Source organism: Anabrus simplex, chromosome 1 (genome assembly GCF_040414725.1).
Source record: "Anabrus simplex isolate iqAnaSimp1 chromosome 1, ASM4041472v1, whole genome shotgun sequence".
Classification (NCBI taxonomy): Eukaryota; Metazoa; Arthropoda; class Insecta; order Orthoptera; family Tettigoniidae; genus Anabrus; species Anabrus simplex.
Window position 1 is genome coordinate 802198851 of NC_090265.1, and position 22668 is coordinate 802221518.

Sequence of the window (22668 nt, forward strand, 5' to 3'; positions counted from 1 at the left end):
GAGACATGCAGAAAGGCCGTAAATTGCATTTAAAAGGACCACTGCGTTCATGATTTCTCTGCTCCAGGGGCGTGGTCAGGTGCTAACATTCACTAGCTTTCCATACTCAAGCAGATTTTTCTACATAATTACATTTCAATACATTGCACTGGTGTTTCCCCATGTAGTACCTTTGTGAACCAAAAGATAGCATTGATTGTCATATGATATATCTCTGGAGAAGGAATGTTGAATCTTGCATAAATGCTGTGCAATCCAACTATGAATGCCATGTGCTGTGTAATTTGTGTTTATATCGAGTAACTAACTTCTGCTAAGTGAATAATTGGTAGTAAGAGACATAGTGGCTATAAAAGAAAGCGCCGTTGCTATGGAAATAAGTATACAATGAATAAACGAAATATTACTGAGACAGTAGTCCAAAATGAGAACAGTAAAAATAAACTTCCCAATGACAGTAGTGCTTCCGAGTCTAAAACTTTCTACTTCGCATTATGACAGTAATTGTGGTGATTCTCGAGGTAGTTTTAACATTATATTTAGTGTGGAGTGTGTAGAAAAAATGTTATCTTTGCTGGTATGTCCTGTCTGTATGAAATGTGGATCAATATCGCTGAAAAACTTCTGTAAACAAATTGGGCTTTTTTGTTAGTTTGGGGTGTAGTAGTAGTGATTTTCAATCTGAACCTCAGTGTACATCAAGGAGAATTGGTCACATTCGTGAAACTAATAGAAGAATTGTGTATGGGATGCGCTTCAATGGTTGTGGGCGAAGTGAAGCAAGAAAATTTTCGTATATTTTGAATTTACCTTCACCGCCCGCACCGGCAGTATATACTGAATATGTCAAGATTCTGGCTGAAGTTACCACTGAAAGTATCTGAGGAAGAAAACGATTCAAAGAGGACAAAATACTACAATAAGAGGGACCTACTTATGCATCAAACCAAACCAAACCCACTGGCACTACAGGCCTTGAAGGGCGTTGGCCTACCAAGCGACTGCTGTTCAGCCCGAAGGCCTGCGGATTTCGAGGTGTCGTATGGTTAGCATGAAGCATCCTCTCTGCCGTTATTCTTGGCTTTCTAGACCGGGACCGATATCTCACCGTCAGGTAGCTCCTCAATTCTAATCACGTAGGCTGAGTAGATCTCGAACCAGCCCTCAGGTCCAGGTAAAATTCCCTGACCTGGCCGGGAATCGAACCCGGAGCCTTCGGGTAAGAGGTAGGCACACTACCCCCACACGACTGGGCCGGCTCTTATGCGTCAGGAGGGTTTTAATTAGCCAAAGTAAGTAATTTCAATCCCGAAATAAACTTCCAAGATTCAAGTTCAATTTTCCACACAGTGAATTTCTCCAGAGTCTTCATATTTCAAAAAATCATAACGTCATCAAATTTTAAGTTATAGAATACATTGATATGTCAAATTGAAGCTTATTAAAAGTAGAATGTTTTGAATTAAACATAATAATAAGTAAGACTATAATAAAAAGGTACCAAATGAAAAAACAAATCTAAATATTCTAAAATTTTGACCGCCATGAAAAATATATTATAAAAAATATGATATCAATGAATTCTTAAATTCTGTTTAGTTCATCACATTATATGCATTATTAGGATGAATTATGCGCAAACATAATTGGAATTGAACTATTTTCCAGAAAGCTATGATTTTTGGAAATTTATGCAAAATTTTGGAGTTTTTGTCAGTTATTTATGAAACAGTACCGTACGTGTGAAATTTTTATAGTGTAAATATCTTCTGTAAATGCAAGTATTTCATTGTAAAAATTTCAAAAACATTGATAAAATAGTACAGATTTTGGTCCGAAACGTGAATACATACCTTAAGGCTTAAGTCTGACTTTTTAAAAACTATATTTTGTTTATTTCTGTAAATTAATTCTACCCTAGTGCATTTCAGCTCTAATTTCTTCGTCTCACCCTGTTTTGAATAAAAGGGGCTCCCTTCTGCATTCAAGATATCTGTTCTTGGCTGGCCGCCCTGCCTGCCTGCAGTTCTACCTTAAGAATTACGCTGCTGAAACTTCATTCTGGATTACGATTTTTTCAATCATTCATTATGCTGGTTACTCTAAACTTTGACAAACACCAACACATCACACCATGCTCGAGGTGTACACTACATCATAGTTGCCATTAGTTGGAGCCAGGTCTCCTCCTTACTCTGTCAAGGTCATTTTGCCATGAGTTCCAATTTACTTGACAACCCTGGAAGGTTTGCCTTTGGATAACTAAATCTCAATTCTTTTAATCAGAAGAAAAGTTATACTTGAAGATTTCGATTTACCAACGTGTTCATGATTGGAAAGAACTTTTAATGGATTGCCTGGCAATCAGTTAAGCAGCTGTTATGCCACTTTGCCAGTTTTGTATTTTTTCTCTATTATGAAGGTTGATGGCTCCATGGCTAAATTGTCACAGGGGTCCCGGGTTAGATTCCTGGCAGGGTCGGGAATTTCAACCATCATCGGTTAATTTCAATGGCACGGTTCTGGGTGTACGTGTCGTCCTCATCACCATTTCGTCCCCATCATGATGTGCAGGTCACCTACGGGCGTCAAATCAAAAGCCCTGCATCTGGCGAGCCGAACATGTCCTCGGACACTCCCAGCACTAAAAGTCATACGCCATTTCATTTCTGGGCTGTAACTCTTTGAGTACTCACTAATGTTAAGTTTTGTAACCCAGTAACCAGTTATTATGGCACTTCACCAGTTTTGAAGTTTTTCTTTTATTCATATTATGAAGGCTGTGCTTCTCTGAGTAATTACTAATGTAAATATTTTTTGTAATCAATCATCATCATCAATGTCCACTCCAATCGGCCGGGTGTGGTTAACAAGCCTCCTCCACTCCTTTCTGTCCTTCCACTTTCCCTGCTCCATTACTTCCACCACATCCAATCCGGGTTCTCTAATGTCCTTCCAAATATGATCCATCCACCTTCTCACTCTTCCAACTGGTCTCTTTCCCTTAACTTCTCCTTCCAATACCCTTCTTGCTATCCATTCCTTTCCCATTCTTTTTCATGTCCCAACCATCTTAGTCTTGCTTTCTGTATGTTCTGTACTAATGGTTCTATATTTAGCTCTTCTCTTATTTTAATACTTTGAATTCTATCTCTTCTTGTCTTTTTAACAGATATTCTTAAAAACTTCATTTTTACTGCTTCCATCTTATTATCTTGTCTCTTATTAGTTACTAGCATTTCTAGTCCGTATGTTACAATTGGTATGAAATAATGTTTATATATTTTAATTTTGTTCTCTTGGGTACTTTGTTGTCCCATAAAAGCTCTCTGACTTGATGATAAAATGTTGTACTCAGTCTGTTATTAATTTCAGGGTTGATTTCATTACTTCCATTAATAATGCTACCCAGATATGTAAACTGTTCTACGTTCTCTAACCGCTCTCCGTCTATGTTCACTTGGCTTCTCCTTTTCTCTTTTCCACAGTGCATGACTACAGTTTTCTTTTTACTAATTACCATTCCAAACTCCTTCAGATTTTCATTCCAAATGTCCAGTATCCTTTCTACTTCCTTTTCTCCCTTTCCTCAAATCACTACATCATCTGCAAATACCAAAGCATTCACTTCATCACTACTGATACTCTGTTTTACACGTTTTATGATTTCATCCATCAATATAATAAACAATAATGGTGACAGTGCACTTCCTTGCTTGAGACATTTTTGTATAAAATGTTTCAGAATCACCACTCCCCACCTGCAGACTGCTTTTACTCTCATGATACAACATTTTTATCTTGTTAATGATTTTGGTACATTCCTTTTCCGTTGGCATTCCCATACATGTCTTCTCTTAACGGTATCACAAGCTTTTTCCAAATCCAAAGATACGAAGATGATTTCCTTGTTCCTTTCCAGATGTTTTTCCAGTATCGTTCGCACTGTAAATATCAAGTCTACTGTTGATCTATTCGGTCTAAAGCCATATTGTTCTTCCTCTAACTGTGTTTCTATTACATCACTCAGTCTTTTGTCTATGACTTTCTCAATTCTTTTTAGCCCATGTGATAACAGGGTTATACCTCTATAATTTTCATATTTCTTCTTATTTCCTTTTTTTGAACAATGGTACAATGCTTCCTTGTTGCCAATCTTCAGGTATCCCTTCATCCTTCCATATGGCCAATATTGTAACCAGGCGACTGCAGTGGACATTGATAATGATGATGATGACTGTAACCAATATTGCTTCCTATTTCAAATTTTTGCCAATTTACTTGGTAAACTTGCAACTCAAGTTGCTCTCTCTTTTTCTTCTTCGTCAAATTCTCATTCCTTTTTGTTGTGTAATTTACATAACCCAACTTGCGCTTCTCTAATGAATGAATTCGCAACAGTGTTGTCTTTTCAATCTATCTATTCAATTATTCACCAATCTGTTGACTTCAGCCAAAAATTAAGTCAATTCAATATTCTAGTCAGACATTTTTCAAATAAATTATAAGCATTGTAAGTCTGTGGTTTTGACATTCTGTCAACCCCCTTTTTCCTAAAATCTATCATTTTCCCCCCCTTTTTCACCCCTTTCAGTGGATCCACCACTCTTTCCCTAGGGCTTCAGATTTACATCTACTGTAAATCAAAATCCCTTCACCTCAAATTGACTTAACACCATCTGATAACACACTTCCATTTTCTTTCAAAAGGCGTCAATTTCCAATTTGCTTGGCATTTTGCATCACGATCAATAAACCTCAAGGGATGTGAAGGTCTCTATTTACCTCAGCCAGTTTTCAGCCATGGCCAGTTAAATGCCACAATGTCAAGAGAACGATATTTAAAAGTTGCAATAGTTGCAACGAGTGTGTTTAGCCATCAACAGTTTAGCAGTCTTTCATGTCGTTGCCATCTCTCCTTATTTTTTTACTCCCTGATAATTCCAAAAACTGACAGCATGGGTGAAACAGATGAATGCAACCTCAACATCATTTGTTTACTCTCCCATTGCTCAACGAGTGTGCTTCAATTTGAGTGTTTATACTTGCGTAAAGTGGTAAATAATAACTGTAATAGTGGAGATGGCTTCTTCTACAAATGATAAAAATACCTTGCTTCCTGTTCTTCAGTTTCTGCGTAAATATAATATGAAGAGTACTGAAGAGCTCTTCAAGAAGGAAGCTAATTTAACTGATGTTGATGGTCCTGAAGAAACTCCATAATCTGAATCTGAAGTTAGCAGTGTCCTTTCAGCATATAAAAGTGAAGGGGATCCAGAAGTACATGAAGGTTCATATACTGAATTGAAGAGATTTGTTGAAGGTGGACTGGATATATATAAGCATGAATTGGTTATGATTCTATACCCAGTATTTGTACACATGTACCTAGAACTGGTTTACAATAATAATCATGAGAAACAAGCAATATTAAACTTATGGAGAAGTTTGGTCCAGACCAGGAGGAGTACTACCAGGAGGATATTCGCAGACTGGCTCATGTCACCAAAAAGGAGCACATGAAGGGAAATGAACTGACAGATACTTTCAAGTCAAGTGAGTTCATCATCCGCATGTCACGAGATACTCTTTCAATTCTCAAGAGACATTTACAAGAGAAGAAGCATAGTGTGGTCTTGAACATAATTCAAGAACGTCTTTACTTTGATATGTATGAGGGTGTTGCCAGAAACAAACAACAAATTGATGCTACATTTGGAGCAGTTGTTGGTGAGGCTACAAGGCAGGACAACAAGACTAAAGTATACTACGGGCTGCTGAAGGAACCAGAGCTCAATTACAGTAGAAGTCTGTTATAGCGAAAATTCATAACAGCGAAAAATTCACTCGCTATAACGGATTGTTGTTATATCCGATTTTTTAATAAAAGTCGGAAAACCCTTCATGCACTTTAAAGTCGGTACGGCAATCAGTTTGTTCAAAACTTACATTTCCGCAGATGATATCCACACTACGACTTACTTGTTTGCTATTTTTCATAATCCGATACTACGTGAAAGTGTATGTTTAATTTCATTCTGAAAAAAATTATAGTTCCGTATTCCTCTGAATCCAAGATTAACCCACTTTTTCCTTCAAAAAATTTAAATCAGGCTAAAAAAAAAAAAAGTTTGTAAAATCATACAAGCCTACCCATTTTTAGACGTCGAACATTGACTTTCGTCACGCCGTATTTCATTTGTTGCGGCTGCACAATTATTCTTTATTTCTGCGGGTTTAAGGACCATTAACTTAACATTGGCATCATAATACCGAAGATAACTCGTTGAAAATTTTCCGGCAATACCTATTCCATGCGTCTCTACAATACAACGAACCATCAGGAAATTATTCTTGCTGTCTATAAAACTGTTACTTTTATGCAGCGTCAGATATAACCGGCTACCGCTACACGAACGTCTCGCTTGTCGGGTGTGGCCAAATTCAACGGCTAGCGAAGTATAGGCCTAATCGCGAACGTTGAAAGTCAACGAACGAGTTTACTGCGCCACGGTATGGCCAATCGCCCTTGCGTTTTTCGTGCACATACCTCACAATTTTATCATCGACTTCTTTAAAGCGTCCTTGTTGCGGACCACTGAATGCATTTTTTGTACAGTACCGGTACGCATTTTTTTCTTAATTTTTTTTTTTTTTGTCTTCTTGCTAACGCCAAATATTGGCTTTAGTTACGCCTATGCCGTATTTTCTTGCGGCTGCACAATTATTCTACATTTCAGAGTGTTTAATAAACATTAACTTAAACTTGGCATCATAATATCGACTGGAACCTGTTGAGAATTTGCCTTTTCCACGTATCTTTACAATACGACTATCCATCACGAAAATATTCCTGCTGTCTATAAAACTTAATTTTACTAAGCGTCAAGTGCAATAGACGCGTTATGACTCTGCCACTGAGTAGCCATGGCTTTTCTAAGAATTTGAAGGGTCGCATGTTTTGATGCCATTCTGCAGATTTGAGAAACACACAGGCACTGTACACTGTACAACCGGTAGCGATGTGTAGTAAAGAGGCGGTCGTTTATTGTCAATGAGTTCTGTGCGCGTGTGAAAAGAAGCAGCGTGGTTACCGCGGTAGTTGCCAGTGATATCCATTAACTTACTGTTAGGCCGCGAATGCAACAACCCTTGAGTTTTCGCATAAGATTCTGAGAAAAAAAAGTCTTGGAGCCGGAGAAATATGGTATCACTCGAGAGATTTCTGTAGCAAACACCTGAGCTTTCTTCTTCAAACAGCGTCACCTAATCTAACCGTATATGTAGCCTATCATGAAAACATATTTGAAACGCATGTAGAGAAATAACCTCCTCGCGAAAAATTTACATGTAAATAGACGTAACTAGACGCGAGAAGATATGAAATATCCTCTGAAATCAGTGATGTACTCTGCCATATCTTGAGGTGTATGACATTCTTACGTAATTTCCGTATATAACATTAAAATTAAGATATCGTTTATTCAGTCTTTAATTTTACGAGTTAACAACTGCTATCGGCCACGTCATTTACGCATTTATTACGAAAACGTGTTATCCTCTTTTTCATTTCGAATTTTCTTTAGAGAACAGCAGTCGATGGGTATTACTAATCAACTCCAACATCGCCTTTGAATGTCAACGAGAGAGCTTGCAAATGCACAAAGTGAAAAAACTATACCGTACCGAAGATGACTGATCGCATTTTGTTGCAAACGTTTCAGTTTTCTTATTCAAATAGCGTTACGTATCCTAACTTAACCGTACTAAACGTATGATGAAACCACACTTCAAGCGCCGGTAGAGAAATTATACCTTTCTCACTGTAAATTTTCATAATAGCCTTTCCGTAATTTAACCAGACGCGACAAAATACAAACTAACGTATGAAATCAATTAAGCACTCTGTCATATCTTGAGGTGTATCCCATTCTTACTTAATTGCAGTATTTAGCCTCAAAATTAAGCGGTCGTTTAGTCAGCCTTAATTTTTAATGAGTTAACGACCGTTATCGGACACGTTATTTATGCATTTATTACGAACATATGTTCTCTTTCATTTCGAATTTTCTTTACGGAACAGCTGTCGACGGATATTACTAATCGACTCTGACATCGCCTTCAAATGTCAACGAGAGAAATAGCTAGTGCACATAGCCAGGAAACGATGCCGAAGGTAATCGATCGCATGCAATATCAATGCTGGGGTGCATAAATATCGGTAACGGAAAAAATCGGGCGCGCTTAATCGCTCGTAATAACAGATGCGCCAGCGATAGGGTTCTCGCTGTAACCGAACGACGATACACAGTTTAATATAGGAATTTTGAAGGGACAGAAAAAAGTCGTCGCTATAACGGAGTTCTCGTTATATGCCGTACTCGCTATAGCGGACTTCTACTGTATATGCCTGTTGAGGAGGAAGACGAGTGAGATGCTGAAGGAACTGATAAGCCAAAGAAAAAGAAACCTAAAAAAATCCTCTCCTCTACAAATACAGATCCTAATGCTCTACCTATTGATAGAATGCCCTTGCCTGACCTGAAAGATGGAGAGAGTGAAAGCTATCCATGAGGCTAGTAAACGTGTAACGCTGGGTCCTGAAACTCTTCCCTCCATTTGTTTCTATACTTTACTCAACTCCAGCCAACTTGTGACATGTGCTGAGATTGCAGAAGATTCCAGTCTCTTGGCTGTTGGTTTCTCGGAATCTATAGTGAAGGTGTGGACCATGGTACCACAAAAACTAAGAGCAATGAAGTCAGCAGAAATGCTCCAGGACATAGAGAGGCAGATGATGTGTGGGTGCGAATTATGGATGATCAGTCTGCCAAGATGTGCGGAACTTCGACTGGACATAGCAGACTTGTGTACAGTGTTGCTTTTAGTCCTGATAGAACATTGCTCCTGTCATGCTCAGAAGATACAACAATATGCTTGTGAGCCTGCAAACTTGGACATGTCGTGTGTGCTATAGGGGCCATATTTTTCCAGTTTGGGATGTTTGTTTTGCACCTCATGGTTGCTACTTTGCAGTCATGAGAATAGTGTCCGCTTGTGGGCTACTGATCAGCATCAACCTCTCCGTTTATTTGCCGGTCACCTCTCAGATGTTGATTGTGTACAGTTTCATCCAAATTCTAACTATGTTGCTACTGGCTCCAGTGACCGCACGGTATGGCTGTGGGACTGTGTGACAGGAGGTCATGTACGTCTCATGACAGGCCATAAAGTAGGGACCCTTTTCAGAGGCAGTCCTACCCAAGGAGTGGCGTCCCTGCCTATGTGAGTCCCAGAGCATACTGACTCGGTGTGTAACATCTGGTAAGGGTCCCAGCTCAGGATTACGAGTGAAGACCTCAACGACTTCTACAGCGGAGAAGGTGGACTTGGGTACCATGGAGATGGCGGAAGAGGCAGCCCTGTATTCAGAGATTAATGTGAGTACAACCTGCTGCCTTGTAGGTTGAGGTGACTGGACACCAAAGGCTAAGGGAGAAAACCCTGAAAGAAAATCTCCATCTGTGTTAGGCTCAGCAGATCAACAGAGGGATTACTGAAGAAGTTGCTTTCAAGAATAATATGAGCCTTGGATGTAAGAATTCACGACAACGGCTTCAGTTTGGTGCGAATGACGGTTTACGATGTTACACCAGCTACACAAACCAAACGAAGACAATATATCAGAGTGGGAACATTAAATATCCTGACATTGACAAACAAAACTGAAGAGCTGGTCGACCTCATGGAAAGGAGGAAACTTCTGATCATGGGCCTGAGTGAAACAAAGTGGAAGAAAACTGGAAAAATGAATGTCAGATTGGACTATAGTCTCTACTGGTCTGGAAATGAAGTAGAGTCTAAGAATGGAGTAGGTTTTTTAATACATAAAGACATAGATCCTTGTAGTGAAATTGAGTTTGTTAGTAAAAGGATAATTAAGTTATCTGTAAACTTAGGAGGGAAAAGTACAATGTGATCCAAGTCTATGCTCCACAGGTAGGATGCCCAAAAGAGGAAAAGGCCAACTTCCTTAATAACTTGGAAGAACACACTGAGTATGACAATCTAATTGTAATGGGTGATTTTAATTCACCAGTTGGCTCACAACGAACAGGATATGAATCCACACTGGGCCCTCATGGAATGGGAAACAGAAATGAAGAGGGAGAATATATGCTAGATCTATGCATGAGAAACAACCTGATAGTGAGTAACACTTGGTTCAAGAAAAGGGACTCCCATAAAATCACAAGATATCGCTGGGATGATAAAATAGGTACAGTAATAGATTATATTCTGATAGATCAAAATGTATGGAAAAATGTCAATGATGTCAAGGTCATTCCAAGTGAAGACTTTGGTGGAGACCATAGGCTGTTGGTTGCAGTTATTGCAGAGAAAAGACCTCCAAAAGTCTGCAACAAAAGAATCCCAAAAATAAAACCTTGGCAACTAACCGAGCCAAGTGTAAAGGAAGAATTCAGGGAAGGTGTCCGCAGGTTGCTGCCGAGAAAAGAACTGAAATCAGTAGATGAAGAATGGGATACTCTAAAGAAGGTTGTGGTTGGTACAGCAGAAAAGTATGTGGACAACAGTCAAATAAGAAAACCTAAAGAAACTGCCTGGTGGAATGATGATATTAAAAAGGCTATCTGAGTTCTGAGTCTCCGAACATCTAATTCATAAGTTAGACGTAACAGACATAAATGTAGCGAGAATGATCACTGGTACAAATAGGTGGGAGCAATGGCAGGAGTGTACTCGGAATGAGGAGATAAAGGCTAAGTTAGGAATGAACTCAACTGATGAAGCTATACACATAAACTGGCTTTGGTAGTTGGGTCAAATGAGGTGAATGGATAATAGATTACCTAGGAGAATAATGGAATAATGGAGGGAAAGAGAAGTGAAGAGAGAGACCAAGAAGACGATGGTTAGACTCAATTTCTAAGGATTTAAAGATAAGAGGTACAGAACTAAACAAGGCCACAGAACTAGTTACAAAGAGACTATTGTGCCACGCTTAATCTATTCACAGAGGCTTGCAGACTGAATGTTGGAAGACATAACAGTCTATAATGTAGATGTATATATATGAATATACAATTACAGTACAAATATCTCATTATTGTGGTAGTTAGCCACATTTCTGTTGGTTTTAATTCATCTCTGTTTTTCTGTATAGTACACCCCGCCCTCATGGTTCATCCAAATATGGAGAATTAATGTTTCACTGTATTTCCAAACTTCATTATCACTACATAAGAACACTAACCTTTGAGGTGACCCGCCAACGAGCTTGTTGAGGGAAGTCATTAATTTCCAACTCTTCTTCATATTTGCGGAACGTCTCAACTTGTTCTTCCTCTGCCTTATCATCCTCTTCTTTGGGTTGGTAGTTGAGCTTCGTGTTCAACTTTGCTGCTAACTGTTCAGCAACAGTCTTAGCCTACAATTAAAAGGAAATTATCATGCACAGTAAATAAACATTAAATATTAAAATCAATACAATTTTACAGAAATACTCTCATTCAAAAGTAGCAAAGTAGGATAATAGAAAGAATGAGAAGCAGCATGGTAGCAGGACAATTAGAAGAAGTCTAATTTGGCTTTAGAAATGGAAGATCAACACTAGACCCCATCTTCAGTATGAGACAGCTGATGGAAAAATAACAGAAATCTGGAGGAGAAATGGTAGAGACATTCCTCAATTTAAAAAAGGAATACAATAGTGCCCCCAAAGCAAAGAGATTAATCAAAATCTTCTGCTTCTCTAAAAAGTGTGATGAAATCACACATTCAAACTATTAACATCACATTAATCACCAGCACAGTATCTGAAACCTCTCCATACTGCTAATCACACAATATGAGTGTTACTTCAAATGTCATAGCCACACATTGTTCAGAACTCAATCATAAACATTCTAATAGTCTATTTCAAAAACTTGACAGAACAAACAATTGTACAATTCTACCATGTCGGGATGTAATAACTACACAGCATATTATGGCATACAGTAAAAATTTGTTAAGAAGTTTTTCAAGGGACCACTCAAAAAACTTCTTACGCAGGAAACTTCTTAAAAAGAGTAGGTAATGCCTGAAAACTTATACCCTGAAATACACTTAAAACCCATAGTACCGAGCTCGATAGCTGCAGTTGCTTAAGTGCGGCCAGTATCCAGTATTCGGGAGATAGTAGGTTCGAATCCCACTGTCGGCAGCCCTGAAGATGGTTTTCCGTGGTTTCCCATTTTCACACCAGACAAATGCTGGGGCTGTACCATAATTAAGGGCACAGCCGCCCCCACTCCTAGCCTTTTCCTGTCCCATCATCGCCAAAAAACATATCTGTGTTGGTGCGACGTAAAGCCAATAAAAAAAAACACCAACCCATAGCTGGCAGTTTTCCTTATTTGTGAACGATAGCAAATAGACCGGTGTATGTATGTACATATAAGTTAAGGGCTGCCAAAAGAAGAGCCACAATATTTAAATTTGACTACCACGATATGTATTTTTAGAGATAAAGAAATATAACTGAACATACTGTATTATAAAAATATTTGATAAGAGGAAGGAACATATTATATAAAAACCTTGCACAAGAGCTAAGAAATGCTAAGAACATTAAAAGACTGGTTAGTAACTGTACGTTATGTAAAAGCAGTACTGTACTGTATTAGACATCAAATAAATTTCCGAATACAAAAATCTAGGTTCCTACTTGGAAAATAAATTGTCCAGGGTTGACTGAGGTTTTTACAGCTTTCTTGCTGTATAAACCTCTCCATTTCCCATGCTACTGTCAAAGTGTTCAAAGGCACACTAGCCAAATTATCTCCTCCTCCTGCCTGAATTTCCTTGCAGATCTGGTCAATGGTCTGCTCCTTGCAAGTGATTACTGTATCACCAATGGCAGTGGACAATGAAGTTACTGGTTATCTCCATCCTCTCCTGTATGATTTTCCAGCACTCTGGCTCTTCATCACCAACTTCCATAACAATGCTGCTGTTGGTACAACCACCAAACAATTTGTGATTATTACAGGCTCTATTGAATCCCATGATGAGACAATGAAATGCATAATTCCAAATGAGATGGCTTGGTTTGTAGATGCATTTGCCTGCTTCCAAGCCTAGCAGCATACAGCGCACAACTATTTTCGGCTGCTCTGTTTCAATACCTTAATGAATCCTTGGTCCATGGGCTGTAGTCCCGATGTATTTGGTGGAAAAAAATCTACCTTACCGTTCCTTAAATGGGGCCACTCTTTGGGATGAGCAGGACTGTGGTCCATAGAATCCACAATCTTCCTGTTCCAACTCCCCGTCTTGGCATCTACTCTTCAAATAGGGAACTTGTCATCCAAGCTGACTTGTTGCTGGTGTACTAATATGGTGAAGTACCGACATATTTTAAACAACGTGGCAGCCACACCTATCATCAGTAGTGGTAGTTATTCAGTTCCTTCCATATTCACACCAACTAGTGCTGTACCTCACACTTTAGTTAATTTTCTCCATGGCCAAAGTCGCCCTTCAAAACTAATAATTTATTCGGGTTAATCTGGTTTTAAAAAAAGTTCAAATCCATCAATATTAAAAATGTCACAAGGTTTGTAGCTGCTTATTTTAGCAGGCAGGATTGTTTCCATCCATGCTTCCGTTTCCTCTGCACTTACATTCATTGCTTCGCCACTAATTGTTTTGTAAAGGTTGCAAACTCAACGTGATCGAGCCACCTGTTCAACGCAGTAAAAGGCACCTTTAATCTTTATGCGATTTCTTTAGCTTTTCCATTCACAACAGTCTCACTCAAAGGTACATTTAAACGTTGCTGCTATCTGAACCAATTTAGCTCTACTTCATTGTACTTCCCAGCTTTAATTTTCTTGCAATTTGCTCAAGTATTTACTGCAAAAGCCGACATATCTCCTTTCTTCGCTATGATGCCGTTCAAAGTAGACTGCAGCATCTCCAGCTCCTTCACCAGAGCAACATGGGAAAGTGTAGAAGACTCCACTTTCCTTATAATTTCCACTTTGTCTTTGTTAATCCTTTCCGCTTGATCCCTTTCCTCCGAGTTCCAATCATTTTCACTTAAAACCAATGTTTGCAATGTGAGAGTTGGACGCTGAAACAGGCAAACAAAAGGAATGTTGACGCTTTTGAGCTCTGGTGTTGGTGAAGAATCTTACGAATACCATGGACTGCAAAAATCACCAATAAGGCAGTTTTAGAACGTATCAAGCTCCGTTTGTCATTGGTGGGTAAGATTATGAAGCTGAGACTAGCTTGCTTTGGCTACGTTATCAGATGCATTAAAAAAAGCAATCATGCTAGGAATGATTAGTGGTACAAGAAGACAAGGTCGCCAGAGGACTCGTTGGTTAGACACCATTAAAACAGGCACAACCCTCACCCTGGAACAACTAAAGGAGGCAGTATGGAACAGGACAACTTGGCAAGAGCTAATTCATAGAATTGCCGATGGTCAGATTAGACTGGACGGATGACGACATCATCATCATCATCATCATCATCATCATCATCATCATCATCATCATCATCATCATCATCATCATCACCACAACTACCTTCACTGACTATTCACACTAATTACAACACTACACTACGCCAAAGAAGAAAATGTGTTATACGGACACAGATTTAGAAACAAATTTATTTCTATGTTAGAACTCATTTCTTTATAACTCTATATAGTGCATTAATCGTGGAGAAACACACAGGAATAGAACATATCACAGGAATAGAACATACCACATCTAACTTTTTCTTACAAGATATGTTCAAAATTAGCATTGATACATGCATCAACCTGCCATCGCATTGAATCCCAGAGTTTTACTGGTAGAGATGTATTATCCACCTTTTTCAATACAATACAATCATTTGTGATATATTAAATTACTAAATCAACAAACACATTAAAATAGTAGTATATGTTTCGTCCTCTTCTACAGGACATTTTCAGCTACATAAGTTATATGTAATTAAATCCCAGATACGCTGATGTATCACTGGAGCATTGCTTATGGTTCTGCGACCTTCTACAATAAGGACATGTAGTCTCTCTGCATCTTGTACACAAGAGCTTCCAAATGCCCCCACAAATAAGTCTGAAGGTTTAGGTCCAGAGCGCGCTGAGACCAGGAAATCGATCCATCTATACCTATCCAACTGTCATGGAATCTGTTACTTAGAAGCCAGCGGATATTAACACTGAAATGAGGAGGAGCTCCATCATGCATGAAGTACATGTTTCATCGCACTTGTAAAGGCATATCTTCTAGCAGAAGAATTTTAGGAAGGGGAAATTTTGAAATATATTTAAAAAAATGTAATTCCTGTATTTCACCTCATAATCGTCGCATCCTTCGTTTTCAATCAAAAAACTGAATTTTAAAATTTCATCACATAATCGTCGCACGTCCCAATTTTTGTTCAATCTGTTCAGAAGTTAAATGGAACTGCATATGAATGCGCAATTTAAATACATACAGTAAAACCTCGTTAATTCGAAGTCGTTGGGACTCAAAAATCGGACTTCGAATTACGTGATTGCCAATTCGCAATTCAGAAGTACCAACCCTTGCCGCGTTACAACATTTTCTAAGGCCCGTTACTGCATGCAGTTAACCTTGCTTCACAGTTTATACCTTACAAATGCCATGAAAAAAGAACTATTTCCAAAATGTATCCAAGAAGGTGCATTTACAGTATTCAAATAATGCACTCAGATATCTCACTGGTAAACATAACCTCACACAACGAAAGGAAAAAAAAAAGCACGATTCAAAGACGAGGAGAAATCTATGCTGGCTCCCATGTGCAAGTGCTTTATTAATTGGATTACTACACTGTATGCATTTTAGATGCTTTGTATTTAGACAGAAAGTACCCGATGCCCTTAAAATCGAACTTTCCTATGACTCTATCCTTGTACGATTTCCCGCCATGGCACTTCTCTCATGCTTCAGAAATGTAAACACTTGCCGCATCAAAAAGTATTCTAAGACCCATTAATACATGCAATCACCTCGGTTCACAGTTTAAACCTTTCAAATGCCATGGAAAAAACTATTTACGAAATGTATCCAACAAGGTGCATTTACAATGTTCAAACAATGCACTTGGATACATCAATGACAAACATAACCTTACGCAACGAAAGAAAAAAAATCGCACAATTCAAAGACGAGGATAAATTATGCCGGTTCCCCTGTGCAAATGCATTATTTTTTGGATTTCTGTACTGTCTGCATACAAAATACTGGCATGGAAATTGACCGACGCCCTTAAAACATTGTAGCTTATCGAACTTTCCTATGACGACGGGATAAAGTATCTCGCTTCCATGTGCATTGCAACGCACTACTATGACCCCCATCCCTCACCCTTGTACGATTTCCCGGCTGGCAATTTCTCCTTTAAAACCATAAGACCGTTTGGGCTCGCCTGAAAATAAAGCAATGCAGTTTCACCGGCAATGACAATATTGTTCGGTGCCTACGAATTTATTATATGAGCCACGTTTTTTTCGTCAACTGTCGGCATCGCCAGTGTTCGCGGATTCTGTTTTCCCGCACACTGCCTGTTGTGTGATATTACGGCGTTCCTTAAAAGGTTGAATACAAAAGAATTCCGATTTCATTCATCTTAGCAATCATGAAGTGCACTGTAGACCCACCGAAGTGAGTGTAAGTGCGGAAAGCTACCCCTCCACGTTCCGCAACGCGTGTTCTATTATGACGCGGAACAGATAAATTTCGAGTTGAAATTGCTCTGTAACATACTACTGTTTTTAAATGTAAAGGCAGCTTCGATTTAAAAGTCTGAATTTCGGTAATGGGGCAGACATTGTACTTTGAATTATCTGTATTTCGAATTAAACAATTGAGAAAACATGCAAAACTATATCTCATGTTTCCGGGAACGAGAGCTTCTTGAATTTTGAATTAACCGATTTCGAATTATCGAGGTTCTACTGTAGTGTAATATGCTGTACAAAGCATCCGTACTCTATAATAGTGTGCTTTATGGTGATAGATATTCTCTTAAATTTGGGTACTCATTTAACACAAACTCTATTTTCCAATCCCTTGGATTCATGTCAGCAAGGTTTTACAGTATTAAACTACCACAACACTAACACTACAAGTATATTATCATACCGTTATGAGAGGCTGGGAACCGCCTCCTTTCAGAATAGCCTCAGCAGCCTGCTGTGTACAGCCCTTTGCCTCTGCGCCAAGGTTCTTAGCCATGTTAATACGAGAAGCCAGTCGGCGAGCCAGTTCTAGCTTGTCAGTTGCTGTAGGTATGACTTGACCTGGTACTACTGAAAAATAACAAGAAACAATGAAGCTCAACACCAACCATATATGTCATACACAAGAGTTTACTGATGCTGAACTACACAAAGTCAAAATTACCTTATACACAATAGTCAATACTTTATATGAAAAGTTATGAAACCATATCTCTTGAGAGTATTTTTGTGCAAATGAACATCACCTTTATAAAAATAAAATATAAAAACAAACAAATACATACAATACAATTTCATTACTGTATCTTATCACTTTCAACATTCGATATGCAAATCTCTGTGACTAAACTAAGTGGCTTAATAATGGTCTATTCACAGTATGGCTTTCCCTGCAGCCCCTCGTTATAACTCAACCCCCCAATATGTTGTACAGATACTGCCTTCTTATCTAGTCACCAACTTCCACTGTATATGTTGTACAGACCTACACAGTGTTTGACATATACTGCTCTTGCATGAAGAGTTTTAGAGTTATTGTTATATGAATGGTTTCTCTTAAAAACAAAGCTTTGATCTTCAATAAGGATATAGATATTCTAGAATATACCTGTTTTGGTGAGAAGGTATTTTCCCAACTTTGCAAATGATGTTCTTAGCTTTATTTCTACATATGAGCGGGAATTATTTATAGCTTCCATACAGCTGTTTGAAATGTTTTAATTTCTGTTCAGTCGATCTTTGGCAGGTTTCAGTTCCTGGTACAATATCGAACTATAGAAAACTATTTGTATCTGCTGTGTCGGACTCCACAGAGAATGTCTTGACTTTTCATTTGATATATATACTTACAAGGGAATGAATTTTAGTGTAAAATTCTAATCTGGTTGAAATTTAGTACATAATATTCCTACAAAGTTGTACAATGACGTAGTGAAAACCGCACGGGCAACTTTCAATTTGAACGCCTATGTTGAACACCGAAACCTGCCGGGTGACGGCATTAGCGATGAGGTAGGGAGAGGAAACGTTGACCTTGAATCCTAGCAGCACGCAATGGCTCATGGCGACCAAGCAACGACCTATCGTACTGCGTTGTATTCCCCACCTTAAACTTTTCCATCCTCTTCTACCATCTTGATTAGAACATAACATGCAACGTCATTTGATGTTTTGCGCTTGGCCTTACTGTAAATAAATAAACCGACCTTTCTTTGTTTTCCCCTTTTACTCTTCGTAATTCTTGCAATAGTGGATGTTTACAAAAAAAGTGGTAATTACAAAGAGACTGCTTGCACCACACGCACCTTGCAACACTTTCTTTTGTACACATATTGCAAGTATTTTGGATAGCACCATCCTTGAGACAAAACTGAACAGGGTTCACAAAGCAAGAGAGTTGCGGTTCAACATAACCGGATTTGTATCAACTATACATCCCCAGGTTACAAAACCGCAGAGAAGATGGTTGTGGGTCAATTATTGGGTTTTTAAAATATTGTTGCACAAATGAATGTTAATATCAAAACTGCATAATATAATCAGGTCATTAAAAAACATCTAACGACTGAATCATTCCAGTAGTTTCCTCGGGAACAGTTTTAATAATAATAGTTTTCTTGGCAGATTTTGACACTAATATATTTGCTTCACTCTGGCCTGTCCATGAATCCAAGAGTAAAACACTGTCATCTGGTACATTTTGAAAATAAACGTCTTGCAACCACTCTTGAAGTAACTTTTCAGTTAACTTCCCAGATGGTGAAGGCAAAACAAATAAATTATCTGCTGTAAACAAACTTTTTTTAACAATAGGGCCAAATTCACCATCCTTTTCTTTTAACACAACTAACAATTTAGGTAACAGTTCTTCATCGTCAGAAATTACGGGCTGAATTGTATAGCTGTGTATTAATTCTTCGTTAAACCTGCTTTGGTCTGTGTTAAAAACGCACTTTGGAGAGTGAGTGGTTATGAATTCGGATAAGTATCCTACAAAAATTGTTGCGCTGGATGCAAGGTCAAGCTGATCGGCTGTGTAACTTTTGGTTACAAATTTTGTAACGTTCCGGCAACCAATATTAAATTTATTTTTAAACTTTCGTACGCAGAAAGTTGAGGCAGGAAGGTATCATCATGAACATGCCAAGCATTCTTCAGGGCCCATTTTATAATGTGTACATCATAGACATTTTTGTTCTTGTTCAGCCTCACCTTCTTAAATTCATCAAATGTTTATTTGGTGATAAATTTCAGTTTTCCTGCCTTTGTGCTGCCAGATTCTACTTGTAGCTTCCATCTAGAAAGGTCCGACTGGTGCCATAGTTTTTTGAAATTGGTGCTGAAAGACTTTACAAGATATTTTTTTTTTCATCCATTGTTCAGCCAATTTATGTGATACTTATTGCAGGTGTTGTGGTAGCATCTTTTTCACTGCCAGTTTTTTATTTTTATATTTTTATAGTTGCTTTAAGTCGCACCGACACAGATAGGTCTTATGGCGACGATGGGACAGGAAACGCCTAGGAATGGGAAGGAATCGGCCGTGGCCTTAATTAAGGTACAGCCCCAGCATTTGCCTGGTGTGAAAATGGGAAACCACGGAAAACCATTTTCAGGGCTGCTCACAGCCCACTATCTCCCAGATGCAAGCTCACAGCTGCACGCTAATAACCACAAGGACAACTCGCCCGGTTTCCACTGACAGTGTCGGATATTGCAAATTCATCTTTTTTAATAACAGTTATGTCAGGCAAAACTAATGTTTCCTCATGTTCAATGGCGACCTGCACATCACCAACTTTTTCTGCGATAAGCCCTGTAAACAAGGATCATGATTCAGTCTTGGCACACATCTACTTTAGTCATGAAAAAAAAAAAAAAAAATGTAAACAAAGATTTTACTTACGGTACAGTTCAAATCCCAATTCTCTTTCACCAGGTGTTATTTGACTTTCACAGCAATCTCTTTCAGCAAAGCAGCTTTGTAGATAAACTTACCACATTCCAAGGATTAAAATTTAGAAGGTGTTCCAATTGAACACAGTCGTTTTCAATTTCCCACATTTGTAAATAATCTGAATATAAATTAAAGTTTTTAAAAGTAATTCTTGTCTGTGCCAGTAAAATTAGAAAACAGACAAAATAAAATTGTCACACTTACATGGCTTGATGACGGAACAATTAGCGACCTGTTCATCTGAAAAATCAAGTTTGTTTTGCATCGCCCTACCGAACTGATATGCCTGACCGAGGCGGTAAAAGCGTGCTCGGTTCGCCCGGAAGTACGTGGGTTCGAATCCCCATCCGGTTCGTCCTGAAGTACGTGGGTTCGAATCCCCGTCAGGAAGTCATAAAATTTAAGAAACGAGATTTCCACTTCCGGAAGAGCACATGACCCTGAGGTTCACTCAGCCTACACAAAAAATGAGTATGAGGTTAATTCCTGGGGGCTAAGGCAGCCGGGCGTAGAGCTAACCACTCTACCCCATCAAGTGCCAAGGTTACGGATAGTGGAAGCCTTCACCTTCCACCCCTCCCAGGGCCTTTTTTTATTTTTTTTGCTACCGAACTGATAAGAGAGTGAAGGGAGGAGGGGAAAGTGAAAAGTGGGAAATGCAACATGGCACGGCAGGTTATGGCCTGGTTGCCATGAGCCATCGCATACTGCTAGGATTCAAGGTCAGCTTTACCTCTCCCCTCCTCCTCGCTAGGCCGTCGCCTGGCAGAATTCCGGCGTTAAATATTGGTGTTCAAAATTGAAAGTGGCCAGTGCGGTTTTCACTATATCATTGTACAAATTTGTAGGAATACTGTGTACTATATTTCAACCAGATTAGAATTTTAAACAGAAATCAGTTTCTTTCATCATAATAGTTACCCCCACCAAATTGTCATATTTTATGAAGTCTCTGCAATCACCTTGGGAGTGCACATAGCTTTCTGATGAATTCAAGTGAATCTGTGACTAACTACGGTACTTAAATTTTCAAACATATACAGTGGAACCTCGATAATTCAAAATCTGTTCAATAAAAATTCCATCTAATTTGAAGCATATCTCGTTTCCAGAAACATGAGGTACGGTTTTGCACATTATTTAAATTGTTAATTCAAAATTGTTTTTAATAGTGTCGTACAGATTAATCCTCTTCTTTCCAAGCATTTAGACCTGCATTAATGCAGTGTCTGCTCTTTTTTTTTTTTCTTCTAGTGGCTTGACGTCGCACTGACACAGATAGATCTTACGGCGACGATGGGATAGGGAAGGCTAGGAGCTGGAAGGAAGCGACCTTAATTAAGGTACAACCCCAGCATTTGCCTGGTGTAAAAATGGGAAACCATGGGAAACCATTCTCAGGGCTGCCGACAGTGGGATTCAAACCCACTATCTCCCAGAAGCAAGCTCACAGTCACGCGCCTCTAACCGCACGGCCAACTCACCCACTTTTTAAAATGCCATCCTCCACTTCCTGCGGTCGAGGGCGTCAGCTTCAGTGACGCCTACAAGACGCATATCTTCCTTGATGCAGTCGAACCATTCAAAATTTCTCTGCGACATGATAGAACATATCTTATGGAACATGCACGGGTGGTTTTCCACAATTTCACTTGCACTTTGGTGTGTCTACAGTGTGCTTCAGAATTATTAAGCTTGAGTGAAATAGTAGTTCTATGGTATTCTTGCAGTTACTCATTTTACTTAAGTTTTAGTGTACAGTAACATACTTCATAGTTATATTTTAGTTTATTGTACGTTATGGTATTTTAGTCCATAAAGTTCGCAGAGAGAGACACACTGTCTCTCAGGTGAATCTGTGACCAACTACGATACTTAAATTTTCAAACATATACAGAAGAACCTCGTAGAACCCACTAGACTACTCTCTCTCTCAGAGCCAGCTGCTGTGACGAGAGTCATGTTTAAGAGGACACTGAGTACCAACGTGCATAGGCTGTGAACGGAGTTCTATAGGAGTGTCGACAGCGAACATCATCCTGAGCGGCGAGACCGCAGTACGTGGGCCACGAACTGTAGTCTGTGATGCCAATGAGTGTGACTGAGTAGCTGAGTGACTCTATAGTACAAGTGACCAGAGACTGTGTGCATCAGTGTAGATAAACAGTGAGAAACTAAGAGAGAAAGCGCAAACTCTGTGTGTGTGTGTGTGTGTGCGTGCGTCTCTCTCTCTCTCTCTCTCTCCTGTATACATCTAAATATATAAAATAAGAGTTTTGTCTGTACATTGCTCAGAATTTGAAAAGAATGGTATTTCTGTATTGGTCATGTCAACAGTAACAAGGAAATGCACTTTTACTTTTCTGTAATTTCTGTCTCGTGCCTGTCTGTCTGTCTGTCTGTCTGTATG

At 38.9% G+C, this 22668-nt stretch overlaps 1 protein-coding gene and 1 pseudogene across 4 annotated transcripts in view; one reads left to right on the forward strand and one right to left on the reverse strand.

The window, feature by feature from the left end:
- The window catches only part of Prp5 (pre-mRNA processing factor 5), a 268041-nt gene that overhangs the window by 5051 nt on the left and 240322 nt on the right, over nt 1-22668 (reverse strand). For 3 of the 4 annotated variants that reach the window (XM_067136316.2, XM_067136315.2, XM_067136313.2), the window contains 2 exons: nt 17205-17371; nt 11279-11452 (listed from right to left, as the gene is read on the reverse strand). In XM_067136316.2, coding sequence (XP_066992417.2) covers nt 11279-11452; nt 17205-17371 — 341 coding nt within the window. The remainder of the gene's footprint in view (nt 1-11278; nt 11453-17204; nt 17372-22668) is intronic. The other variant, XM_067136314.2, reaches the window with a different exon arrangement.
- On the forward strand, nt 5083-9289 carry LOC136858480 (transcription initiation factor TFIID subunit 5 pseudogene; annotated as a pseudogene).